The sequence below is a fragment of the Elephas maximus genome, chromosome 3 (assembly GCF_024166365.1).
Source record: "Elephas maximus indicus isolate mEleMax1 chromosome 3, mEleMax1 primary haplotype, whole genome shotgun sequence".
In the NCBI taxonomy this organism is placed as follows: Eukaryota; Metazoa; Chordata; class Mammalia; order Proboscidea; family Elephantidae; genus Elephas; species Elephas maximus.
In genome coordinates this window covers 195,533,595-195,545,919 of record NC_064821.1, presented here as the reverse complement: position 1 = coordinate 195,545,919, position 12,325 = coordinate 195,533,595, and the positions used below count along the sequence as shown (strand labels likewise).

The window sequence follows — 12,325 nt, the reverse complement described above, 5'->3', positions numbered from 1 at the left end:
TTATTGATTTTATTGATCTTTTCAAAGAGCCAGATTTTGATCTTATTAACTCTTTTGGTTGTTTTTTGTATTCTCTGTTTCATTTATTCTACTCTAATTTTTATTATTTGCTTTCTCCTGGTGCCTGATGCCTTCTTTCGCCACTCTCTGTTTGTTCCAGTTGTAGTGTTAATATTTTGATTTTGGCCATTTCTTCTTTTTGATATATGCTTTTATTGCTATAAATTGACCTCTAACTGCTGTTTTGGCTGTGTCCCAAAGGTTCTAGTAGGATGTGTTTGATTCTATGAATTCCTTTATTCCATCCTTAATATCTTCTATAATCAAGTAGTTTTTAAGCGAAGTATTGTTTGGTTTCTATGTATTTGATTTTTTTTTCTTGCTTTTTCTGTTACTAATTTCTACTTTTATGGCTTTATGGTTAGAAAAGATGCTTTGTAATATTTCAATGCTTTGTATTCTGTTAAGGCTTGCTTTGTGGCTTAATATGTGGTCTATTCTGGAAAATGTTCCATGCGTGTTGGAAAAGAAAGTACACTTGCTGTTCTTGGGTGGAGTGTTCTGTATATGTCTATGAGATCAAGTTGATCGATCGTGGCATTTAGATCTTCTGTGTCTTTTCTGAGCTTCTTTCTGGATGTTTCGTCCTTCACCAAAAGTGGTATGTTGAAGTCTCCTACTGTTATTGTGGAGCTGTCTATCTCACTTTTCAATGCTGTTAGAGTTTGTTTTATGTATTTTGGAGCCCTGTTGTTGGGTGCATAAATATTTATTATGGTTATATCCTCCTGGTATAAAAAAAAATCCTCCTGGTAGTGACCCTTTAATTATCATATACTGTCTTTCCTTATTCTTTGTGGTGGATTTTGCTTTAAAGTCTATTTTGTCAGGGACTAATATTGCTACTTCTGCTCTTTTTTTAATTGTTGTTTGCTCGATACACTTTTTTTCCATCTTTTCAGTTTTAGTTTGTTTGTGTCTGTAAGCCTAAGGTGAGTTTCTTGTAGGTGGCATATAAATGGATTGTGTTTTTTAATCCATTCTGCCACTCTCTGTCTCTTTATTGGTACATTTAGTCCACTTATATTCAGCGTAATTATTGCTAGGTATGAGTCTTAGTGCTGTCATTTTGATTTTTTTGTGTGTGCTTTTGACAGTTTCTTTGTTCCTTTTAATTTCCTGTGCTGAGTCATTTTTCTTTAGGTATTTTTTTTTTTTCATTTTTGTTGATTTTGTATTTGATGAGTCTTTATGTTTTTCTTGTTTTTTATTTTGATGTGTAGGATTGTTAGTTTCCTTTGCAGTTAACTTTATATTTACCTCTACTTTTCTAAGTTTAAACCAATCGTTTATTTCTTTATATCTGCTTGACTTCCTCTCCATATAGAAGATCTATGGCCTCATTTTTAGTTCCTCTTTTCTGTCTTAATGTTGTCATCTTTTACATATTGACATCTCTATTTCCCAATATTTTCAGTGTTTTAGCTTTGATTTATTTTTGTGACTTCCCTATTTATGTTGATATCTGGTTTCTCTGTCCTGTGTTCTAGTCTTGGGTTGTTACTGATGTTATGGATTTTCTAACCAGAGGGCCCACTTTAGTATTTCTTATAATTTTGGTTTGGTTTTTGCAAATTCTCTAAACTTCTGTTTATCTAGAAATGACCTAATTTCACCATCATATTTCAGAGACAGTTTTGCTGGGCATATAATTCTTGGCTGGCATTTTTTTTCCTTCATGGCTTTATATATGTCATCCCATTGCCTTCTTGCCTGCATGGTTTCTGCTGAGTAGTCAGAGCTTAGTCTTATTGACTCTCCTTTGAAGGTGACTTTTTGTTTATCCCTAGCCTCTCTTAAAATTCTCTCTTTATCTTTGGTTTTGGCAAGTTTGATTATAATATGTCTTGGTGAATTTGTTTTGGGATCTACCTTGTGTGGGGTTTGATGAGCTTCTTGGGTAGATATCTTGTCATCTTTCATGATATCAGGAAAGTTTTCTGCCAACTAATCTTCAACAATTCTCTTTATTTTGTCTTATCCTCCCCCTGCCCACCCATTCCCATTTTCCAATCCCTTGAGGGTTATTCCTCTGATACAGTCCCACATAATTCTTAAAGCTTCTTCATTTTTCAAAATTCATTTATCTAATTTTCCCCCAAATAAGTTGGTGTCCAGTGCTTTATCTTCAATCTCACTAATTCTGACTTCCATTGCTTCAAATCTGCTCCTATGACTTTCTATTGAGTTGTCTAATTCTGAGGTTTTATTGCTAATCTTTTGAATTTCTGTTTGCTGTTTCTCTGTAGATTCTTGCAGCCTGTTAAATTTGTGATTATGCTCTTATATAACCTTTTTAGGTTCCTCCATTACATTTTCCGTGTGTTCCTTGGCTTGTTCTGTGTTTTGCCTGATCTCTTTCCTGATTTCTTGAAGAGTTCTGTATATTAATCTTTTGAGTCTACCTTTAATAATTCCAAGATATTTTCTTCCTCTGGATGGTTCCTTGATTCTTTGTTTTGGTGGCTTGCTGAAGCCATCATGGTCTGCCTTTTTATGTGATTTGATATTGACTATTGTCTCCAAGTCATCAATAAGTTATTATATTTATTAATTTTGTTTGCTTACTGTGTCCGATCTTCTTGCTTTGTTTTGTTTTGATATACCCAAATAGGCCTGTAGTGTGAGCTAATTATTGGCATTTTTGAAGCTCTCACATCCTGTCTTCAGATGGCTAGATCTGTTACTAGGTACATAAGCCCAGGAGTCCATTTACTTTTCTTGTGTGGATTCAGCTCAGACGTCCAGGTCATCAGTCACTGAGTGTATGGTGTAGGCTCTCACTTAGAGTCCTAGATGGACAGGGATGATTGGAGTAGGCACAAGTATCTGGCTGCAGTAGGTGGTCATGTGCTTATCAAGGCAGTGTGCTGACTGCTACCCCTGAGTGTGTGGGTGAAAGAAGTGTCCTTGTTCCCTACAGTGCATAGGTACTTGGATTTTGCAGCTGGACTATGGGCACTCAAAGCTATTGGTTGTAAGGACTGGAAGTCACCACTTATTCTTGGACCCCTGTTGCAAGTGGTTCAGTGGGGTGGGTGGAGCCACCAGTCCTCAGGCCCCTGAAATGGGTAGGTGAGAACCCTGTTTAAAGGGCAAGTGGTGTCAAATGTCACAAATCTGCCATTCACGCTTATAGCAGGTACTGATAAAAATAGGCTACACTGTTGAAATGGGCTCACACAAGTCTATGGAGGGGTGAAAGGCATCAAAGTTTGTGGACCCCTTATGCCTGTGTCTAGGCAAAGGGGCTGTGCCTGCCCTGAGTTCCCAGCTTAGGGGAGTTGGCAGATTATTTTTTCCTGATTGTTAGTTTGTTACCTCTCCAAAGCCAACAGAATGGCTCGGTGAGAGACAAGTCCTATTTCTGGCCCAGGGTGCACAGCAATTGCTGATGCCAGACTGAGACCCAGAGCAGAGTGAGGAGGGGGCAGATAAAAGGGAGAGAGGTATTTTCCAAAAGGAGGTTTTTTTTGATCAGCGCAGTAGGATATCTTTTGCTGATTGAACACTTTTCTCGCTGGTTCTTGGGGCTTGAGCAGACCCTCCACTGCTTGGTCTCTTCCAATGTGGAAAGTACATTCCAAGCACCACTGCTTGCGTCTCCGTGTGTGCCAGCCTATCCAGCCTGCAGGGTGCTGGTGCCCAGTCTGGCAACTCCCTGCTGCTTCTGAACCATCTCTCTCTCCCCATGCCACTCAGTCAGATTTCTCAACTTTGTCTTTGATGTTCAGAGCTCCTTGATTGTCATATATAATTTATTCACTTGTTTTTTTGAGCCTTTGTTGTAAGAGGGACCACTGGGAGCGTCTGACTACTACGCCATCTTGGCCCCACTTCTTTGACAGCAAACTTGACCACAACTCCACATCCCTTTCTCTGTCCCAGGTTTAAAATAAAATTTTCACATAAACAGTTAATTCCTAAACTTACATGAGGGGGGAAGATCTACTAAGAAACATGGCTCCCTTCCCTTGATTTAAAGCCAAGATTTAACCCGAGACTGAAAAAGTAGGAACAACAATGCCCAAGAAATGAAGGATGGATAAACCATTTCTTCAAGCCCTTCTCTGCCTCTGCATTGCTGATTTCAGACTGGAGAGGAGAGGAGTGGATAAAGAATAAAGCTGCTGAGAACGGAATAGCAAAGGGATGAGCCGGGATTGTGTACACAAGCCACTGAATATTTGTAAAACAAAGATTTTAATTAATTAATTTTGTTTGGGTGCTATGGGTGGTGTGGAATGGGAGTGAAGAAATAGGGAGGAAAAAGTGAAGAAACAGTTGTTGCTGTGTTAATTGGAAATTTCTGACAGTTTCTAGTTGTAAAAGTTTGAGAAACATGACATTGTGCTAATCTTGGACTCTTGGCTTCCTTGCAGCTCCCGGAGGTGAACAATCTGGTAAGTTTTCCCTCCTGTCTGTTCCTCATGTTCTCTGGGCATTCATCACCTCAGCCAGCACCACTTGTCCCACCCCTGTAGATGACAGCTGCAGGGATGTACCAACAGCAATGATGTTCTAGTCTGAGGTCACATCTGTTACCATACTGGACTACCAGATCCTCTCTTGACTTCTCCAATCTCCAGTTCTTTCTCCATTAACTAGAAGTCTCAGCATAGAGAGGAAGGGAATGTTTGCAGCTGGTAGGGTGGCAGCAGATGGCTAATATTGAGAGAGCTTCAGATCTGATCTCCCCTATACCCTGAGGCACCTCCCTCTGTATGTCCAAGCTAGTTGCTACTCTCAAAGGACATAGAAATTGCACCATTTGCAAAGATAAATGCTACAGCCAAATCCTTACACACATCCAAAAGGAGCTCATGTTATTGTCATGTCTCAATGTCCAGGCCTATCAGTCAGTTGCAATTCCATATACTAGTCTGATTTCTCAAGCAGCCCAGGCACCTTAATTCAAATTCATTGTATCCCTCAATTATCGATCACATCCAGCTTAGATGGAAAGTGGAGAGAAGTTGCCTTCCCCATATAATCTTCAACTAAGCAAGGTTTAAAAGTATTGAACATGGGGAAAAAAAAAAAAAAACTTGTTCACTAAATGTTAACAGCCAAGTAGAAAGTGGTTTTCTAGAGTCTAGAAATACTTCTGGAGTATTTACATTTCAGGTCCATCCTTATCTGGACAGGCATCTACAGGACGAGAGCATTTCATAATCAGTCTATTTTTGAGGCCCTCACAGTGATTGCCCAATTACAAGTCACATCTCTTGGGCTTTTCTGAACCCTCAGTGGGGACCTGAAGCCTATTCCCTATGACACCTACCTGCCCACCTCCAGGCAAGGCATAGGAGGAGGAGGGACAGATTTTGTCCCAGGCATTTCCCCAGATTGATTCTGTTCAATTTCCGACTTGGTGCTGACTTGGAATTAGCCCAGACAGATTCCTATCTCCAAGGCTGGGCCTTCCTCTGTTCTGTATACACACCCCACTCACTTTTATCTGCTTTCATCTTTCTATTTCCTCTTCAGGAGCAGCTCCTAAAGCTGTGGTTCTTCTTCAACCTACCTTGTTCCCAGTCTTCAAAGGCGAGACAGTGACTCTCACATGCAAGGAATTCCACTCCCCAGCTTTGGGAGACACATCTTGGTATCTTGAGGGGAATTTGTTGAAAGAAAAATCGGAAGAGATTCGAGTAAAAAAACCTGGAAAGTACCAGTGCGAGACCAGAAGATCTTCTCTCAGTGACCCCGTGCATGTAGACTTTTCACCTGGTAAGGAAAGAAAGGAGAGGTCTTTGAAGTCAGAGTGGGCAGTGTCTGGGAGCTGGGTTAATGCAGGGAGCCCAGGCAGAGTTGTAAACAGGTATGGGGATATTTGATGTGCTGACCCAGGGGGAAAATAAGGAGATAGGACAGCAACAAGCATTGCCTATCTTACCTATCCAGAGAATTGATGGCAACCCAGTGGCCACTAGGCCAAAAAGAGACCGGGGCCTGAAGCAAAGCATGGGATAAAATTCCACCTTTGTTTAAGGGCATTTATGAGGAAATCTGGGTACCACAAATGGTTGAACACTCAGCCATTAACCAAAAGGGTGATGGTTCGAACCCACCCAGAGTTGCCTTGGAAGAAAGACCTAGCAAATTGCTTCCTAAATGTCAGAGCTATGAAAACCCTATGGTTTTCATTTTTACTCTGACAGAAACCGACAACGACATGGGGATCTCTCAAGGGCATCTTCTGGGAATCAGTCCACTTTCTAGGGCAAGGAAGAATTGACTACTGGGGCCACGTGCAAATGTGAGGGATAACCTTTTGAGGCATGTAAAGGATTGTTGCTCTCTCTTCATGGGCAGAAATGAGAAATGGAAGAAAGAAGCAATAGGGGATAAATTCAGAGTGTTCCTCCATCTCTTTGCAGGCTGGTTAATACTTCAGGCTTCATACCCTGTCTTTGAAGGAGACAATGTAGATCTGAGGTGCTGGGGGAAAGAAGATAATAAAATTATTGACAGGATTTACTACAAGGATGAAAAAAAACTTGATGAATATGAGAACAAAAATTGTTTCACACTATCTTCAGTCTCTAGGGACAATGGCGAATATCATTGTACTGCTTCTCGACAATATCTGTGGAAGATACATAAGCCAGAACGTTCAAATCGTCTAAGAATTCAAGTTCAAGGTAATGGCTACACTACTGTGGGTAAGAAGGCTTGGCAGGAAAACACTGTGTGAGGATTGACGGAGAGTGCTTATTAGTGGGGATCTCATGAAGAGCCTTATGGCCCAGCCATAGGAAGGAGATGGGAAGTAGTTCCATCCTCTGGTCCTCTATCTCCTGATGGTCAATGCTGAGAACACAGGTATTTCTCTCCAGGAGCTCTGAGCCTCATTGTCCTGGGGGTTGTGTTTTCTCTTCTCTCTAGAGCTGTTTCCACCTCCTAAGCTGACAGCCAGACCCTCTGAGCCGATAGAAGGGAGACCAGTGGCCCTGAAATGTGAGACATGGCTCGCTCCACAGAGGTCACACATCCAGCTTAAATTCTGCTTCTTCAAAGAAGGCCAGGCCCTGGGAGCAGGTTGGAGCAAGTCTCCAGAGCTCCAGATCCCCACCATGTGGAGCGAAGACTCAGGATCTTACTGGTGTGAGGCACAGACAGAAACATCCAGCATCAGAAAGCAGAGCAGCCAATCTCAGATTCATGTGCAGAGTGAGTGTCCATGGGGCTGCTCATCCAGAGTCAGAGCTGGAAAGAGGGGAGTAGAGCAGAGGCATCTTCTGTCCCCTGGAATGATGGCATAACAAAGAGGAGCTTCCAGCTCTCCTGGTATCCCTCCCTCTTTACGTTCAACATAGGCCTAACTTACTTCCTTACAAAATTCTTGTCTTAGACTGCATTCTCTAGAGAAGCAAAACCAGTGGTTTATCTGAAGGAAATGGCTCACATGGCTGTAGAGGCTAGCAAGCCCCAAGCCTGTGTGTCAGGTGTCAGGCTGGAGGCTTCTCCTGACTCACGTAGCTGCAGGGGTTGATGAACCCAAGATTGGCAAGTCAGACATCAGGCTGCTGGCTCACAAGTTGCAAAGGCTGACAAATCCAAGATCAGCAGGTAAGACAGCAGGCTGCTGGCTTACAGACTGTGGAGGCCAATGAATTCCAAGATCATCAGTTAGTATGGCAGCTGCTGGCTCATATTCCAAGAACTAGAGGTCAGATGATGACAAGCCAGGTGCAGGATCTAGGTCAAGCAAAAGAGAACTTCGCCAGAACATCCATATATATTAGATGCAGCCCTGGCCCCCTGCCCAAGGAAACTCTCCTTGCAGCTGATTGGCTGATCATACCACATCTCATCATGGAGATGATTACATTATATCACAAAATGGAGGATAACTACATCAATACATCCCTGCCAAATTGCATCATTACATAATTGCCAAACTACTTCATTACAAAACTGCAAACCACTAAAAATCATGGCCCAGCCAAACTGACACACAATCTTAACTATCACAATTCTCTTCCACCTAAGTCAGATAATAGCAGTTACTGATCACTTACTGGGTGTCCAACACTGTGGATGACACAGACATATAGGATATATTCTCTGGTGAGTTAACAGACAACTAGAAGCATAGCTGACCACATGTCGTCTTTAGAGGTAACGATGGTGCTTCAATTTGTGGACCTAAATGTAAACTAAAATAACCAGAAAAGAGGGAGATGAGCATGAACTGAAAGTGGAACTGGAGAAGAACATGGGGAAATGGAGGTGTGACTAGAGAAGACTCTTGAAGGATAGGAGGGGAATGTGGATTCTGAGTAGACTCACTTCAGTTTAGGGATAACATCCTCAGTGTTCTCCCTTATCCCACAGTCCATTGGTGCACCACAGATTCCTAAGAGATAAATGTCCACAAAATGTTACTGCAGCCAACATTAGGTTTAGGAAGATCATGGATCTGGTGCCCACATTCTCCCAGGAAGGGAATTGTGTGTGTGTTGGAAGGGGGTGGGGTGCTGCTCCCTTTATAATATGCACGATTAATTCCTTATTTCCTATTTTCACCCCTTCCCGTTGCACTTGCTGCTATTTGTCTACTCATGGCAGTACTAGCCACCCCCTTGACTGCAAAGTCCCTGCCCCTGGGACCCTCACATGTCACCTTGTGTCCTCCAGGAATCCCTGTGTCTGATGTGAATCTAGAGATCCGGGCCCCTGGGGGACAGGTGATCGAAGGAGAAGATCTGGTCCTTGTCTGCTCTGTAGCCAAGGGTACAGGCACCATTACATTCTCCTGGCACAGAGAAGGCAGAGTAAGTCTGGGAAGAAAAACTGAGCGTTCTTCGTGGGCAGAGCTGCCGGTCTTCGCTGTAAAGGAACGTGATGCCGGCAGATACTACTGTACAGCTGACAATGTTCACGGCCCCATCCTCAGCAAGTGGATTGTAGTCACTGTGAGAGGTAAATTACCATGCTTCTCACTCAGTCTGTGGTTCTCAAAGCAGGGTGTAGCACTCTGGTAATCATGAGGATCTTCAGAAGGAAGTAGAACAGAGGTATGAAGATTTAAAAGCTATCTAAAGGTGGCAAAAATGACAAAATAAGTTACTTCTTGTGGAGGAGACTGAGTAGTGATGAAAACAGAATTACTCCTCATGCTTTTAGAAAAATGCTTCTGATTATTAGATGAGGAAAGTGTGGTCAGCAGGAAGCAGAAAATATCAGAAATGTGTCATTTCTAGGGTCCTTGACTAGGGTTATAAATCTGTTACAGCGTCAGAGATACTTTATGACAGTCTCTTTGTCTCTGTCAGTTCCAGTGTCTCACCCTGTCATCACCCTCCGGACTCCCAGGGCCCAGGCTGTGGTGGGGGACGTGGTAGAGCTTCACTGCGAGGCCCAGAGAGGCTCTCCCCCGATCCTGTACCGGTTCTATCATGAGGATGTCATGTTGGGGAACAACTCAGCCCCCTCTGGAGGAGGAGCATCCTTCAACTTCTCTCTGATGGCAGAGCATTCTGGGAACTACTCCTGTGAGGCCGACAATGGCCTGAGGGCCCAGCACAGTCACAGAGTGACACTAAATGTCATAGGTAAGCAGGATACACTCACAGCAGTTACAGCCAAGAACAGACTATGTCTTCTCACAAACAGAGCTCAGAGCTTCACTGGGCTATTTGTGTGACATTCCAGCAGACTCCCTACTTTTTCTGTCTTCACCGGGGAGTTCTGGGATTCTTCCTTATGGCTACATGTTCAATAATTTAGACTCTGCCATTATTTCCTTTACCATTGTCATCAATAGTCACATACTCCACACAATCTTTCTAGATAAGGCACAAAGACCTTCCAAAATGCCAGATATATAGTTGTTCAGCAATTACTGACAAAGGAACTGAGTCCTATAGAGAGCCTTATATCTGAATTCCTTTGTCCACGAACAAAAAACCAGGCCAGTCCTTGACAAAGTTTTCTGCCCCTATCTCCAGCCAATCTAAATTCCTACTTCACTTCCTGGATTGCTAAGCAAAATGTCCCTCCTTGCAGACACTCACAGCCATCAGAGCAGCAGGGCTCCCTCACGGTCTCTAGATTCTAACGACCTACCTGGCCTTCTCACTTTCTCCAAATGCATTCTAGAAGGACTTCTGGAGTGCTGGGGTCTCATAATATGATATTCTCAATATCCCCAAACAAAATTTTTCTTCAGCAGGGGCACTAAGGCATCTCGTATTTCCTACTTCCAGCCCATGTTGACAATTAACAATATTCCCAGCCATGTAGGAGAGACCCTCAGTTCAAACAATGATTATTACAAAGAGCTCAGACAGGGAAAGGGGTAGAAGCATAAAAGAGAAACAGAGATGGCTCCCAGTGACTGAAATCCTTACATATCTGGATTTTGCCTTGACCTCTTGCTTTCCAAGTATTCCAAACTATGAGGATACTTATAACTTCTTGTTTAATGCCAGCCCTTCCTATGGCCAAATTTTGGCCATGACTTATGAAGGCATTGTAAACTGGAAGTTTCAGACAGTATCTTGAAACCAGGATCCCAGCCTTAACCATGAAAATGTCTAGTTGTATGAGCTTGAACAAATATCTTTACTAATCTTGTCCTTGATTTCCTCACTTGCAAAGTTAATTGAACAAAGTAGATCAATGAGGTCCAAATATTTTGGTCCAACACCACTTTGAGTCAGAGGTGTTGAACATGCGTCCTTGATACGTATTTATTTGTGAATTACGTACAAGTATTACTGAACAAATTAATATATACATTATAAAACAAATGCAAATATATTAAGTATGAAATAAACTATATTTTAAAATATTCTTAGAATCTGACTAAAATAGTAAGTGAATATGCTGCATATATTTAGAAAATCTTAGTTAACTCTTTGTGGCAGTTATTTGAGGTCTACTTCTGAGTTTGGCTTATTCCCATTAGTTTTGTCATGCTGTCATTGTTTAAAAGGGTATCTTCACAAGATTTCCAGACCAAGTGGAAACAGCATCATTGGCTGCTCTTTCAAACCCATGCAACTCATTTTTCAATCCCATGCAAAGGTTTGCTTTGGTATTTCCTAGCAAATTTCCATTCTCATTGATATCAATCAATTGTCCTGGTAAAATAATTGGCAGGTGCAACATGTTTGAATTTATAACAAATGGGCTCAAGTTTTGGAAGAGTTATAAACTGGTTACAACTTTCTATTTCTGTATATTCTTAAGTGTGCAGATACAGATTTTTAAAGTTGATATATTGTCATTTTCTGGTAATAAAACCACATAGAAATGTAAATATTTTTAAACAACTATTTTCCAAAATATTATTTCCATTGTTGTTGTTACGTGCTATCAAGTCAGTTCCGACTCATAGCCACCCTATGTACAACAGAAAGAAACACTACCTGCCAGTCCTGTGCCATCCTCACAATTGTTGTTAGGCTTGGGCCCATTGTTGCAGCCACTGTGTCAGTCCATCTCATCGAGGGTCTTCCTCTTTTTTGATGACCCTCTACTTTACCAAGCATGATGCCCTTCTTCAGGGACTGATCCTTCCTAATAATGTGTCCAAAGTATGTGAGACACAGTTTTGCCATCCTTGCTTCTAAGGAGCTGGCTGTATTTCTTCCAAGACAGATTTGTTCATTCTTTTGGCAGTCCATGGTATATTCAGTATTTTTCGCCAACACCACAATTCAAAGGCATCAATCCTTCGGTCTTCCTTATTCATTGTCCAGCTTTCACATGCATATGAGGGGATTGAAAACACCATGGTTTGAGTCAGGTACACCTTAGTCTTCAAGTGACCTCTTCGCTTTTCAACACTTTAAAGAGGGCTTTTGCAGCAGAGTTGCCCAATGCAATGCGTCTTTTGATTTCTTGATGTCTGCTTCCATGGGTGTTGATTGTGGATCCAAATACAATGAAATCCTTGACACCTGCAGTCTTTTCCCCCTTTGTCATGATGTTGCTTATTGGTCCAGAAGTGAGGATTTTTGTTTTCTTTACGTTGAGGTATAATTCATACTGAAGGTTGTGGTCTTTGACCTTCATCAGTAGGTGCTTCAAGTCCTCTTCACTTTCAGCAAGCAAAGTTGTGTCATCTGTATAACGCAGGTAGTTAATGAGTCTTCATCTAATCCTGATGCCTCATTCATCTGCATATAGTCCAGTTTCTCGAATTATCTGCTCAGCATACAGCCTGAATATGTATGGTGAAAAGATACAACCCTGACGCACACCTTTCCTAACTTTAAACCACGTAGTACACCCTTGTTCTGTTCAA

General features: G+C 41.9%; 1 protein-coding gene across 7 annotated transcripts in view; it reads left to right on the top strand.

The window, feature by feature from the left end:
- The window catches only part of FCRL3 (Fc receptor like 3), a 50,588-nt gene that overhangs the window by 4,483 nt on the left and 33,780 nt on the right, over window positions 1-12,325 (top strand). For 6 of the 7 annotated variants that reach the window (XM_049880866.1, XM_049880865.1, XM_049880862.1 and 3 more), the window contains exons 3-8: window positions 4,443-4,463; window positions 5,551-5,793; window positions 6,444-6,707; window positions 6,952-7,236; window positions 8,707-8,991; window positions 9,345-9,623. In XM_049880866.1, the coding sequence (XP_049736823.1) occupies window positions 4,443-4,463; window positions 5,551-5,793; window positions 6,444-6,707; window positions 6,952-7,236; window positions 8,707-8,991; window positions 9,345-9,623 (1,377 nt within the window). The remainder of the gene's footprint in view (window positions 1-4,442; window positions 4,464-5,550; window positions 5,794-6,443; window positions 6,708-6,951; window positions 7,237-8,706; window positions 8,992-9,344; window positions 9,624-12,325) is intronic. The other variant, XM_049880863.1, reaches the window with a different exon arrangement.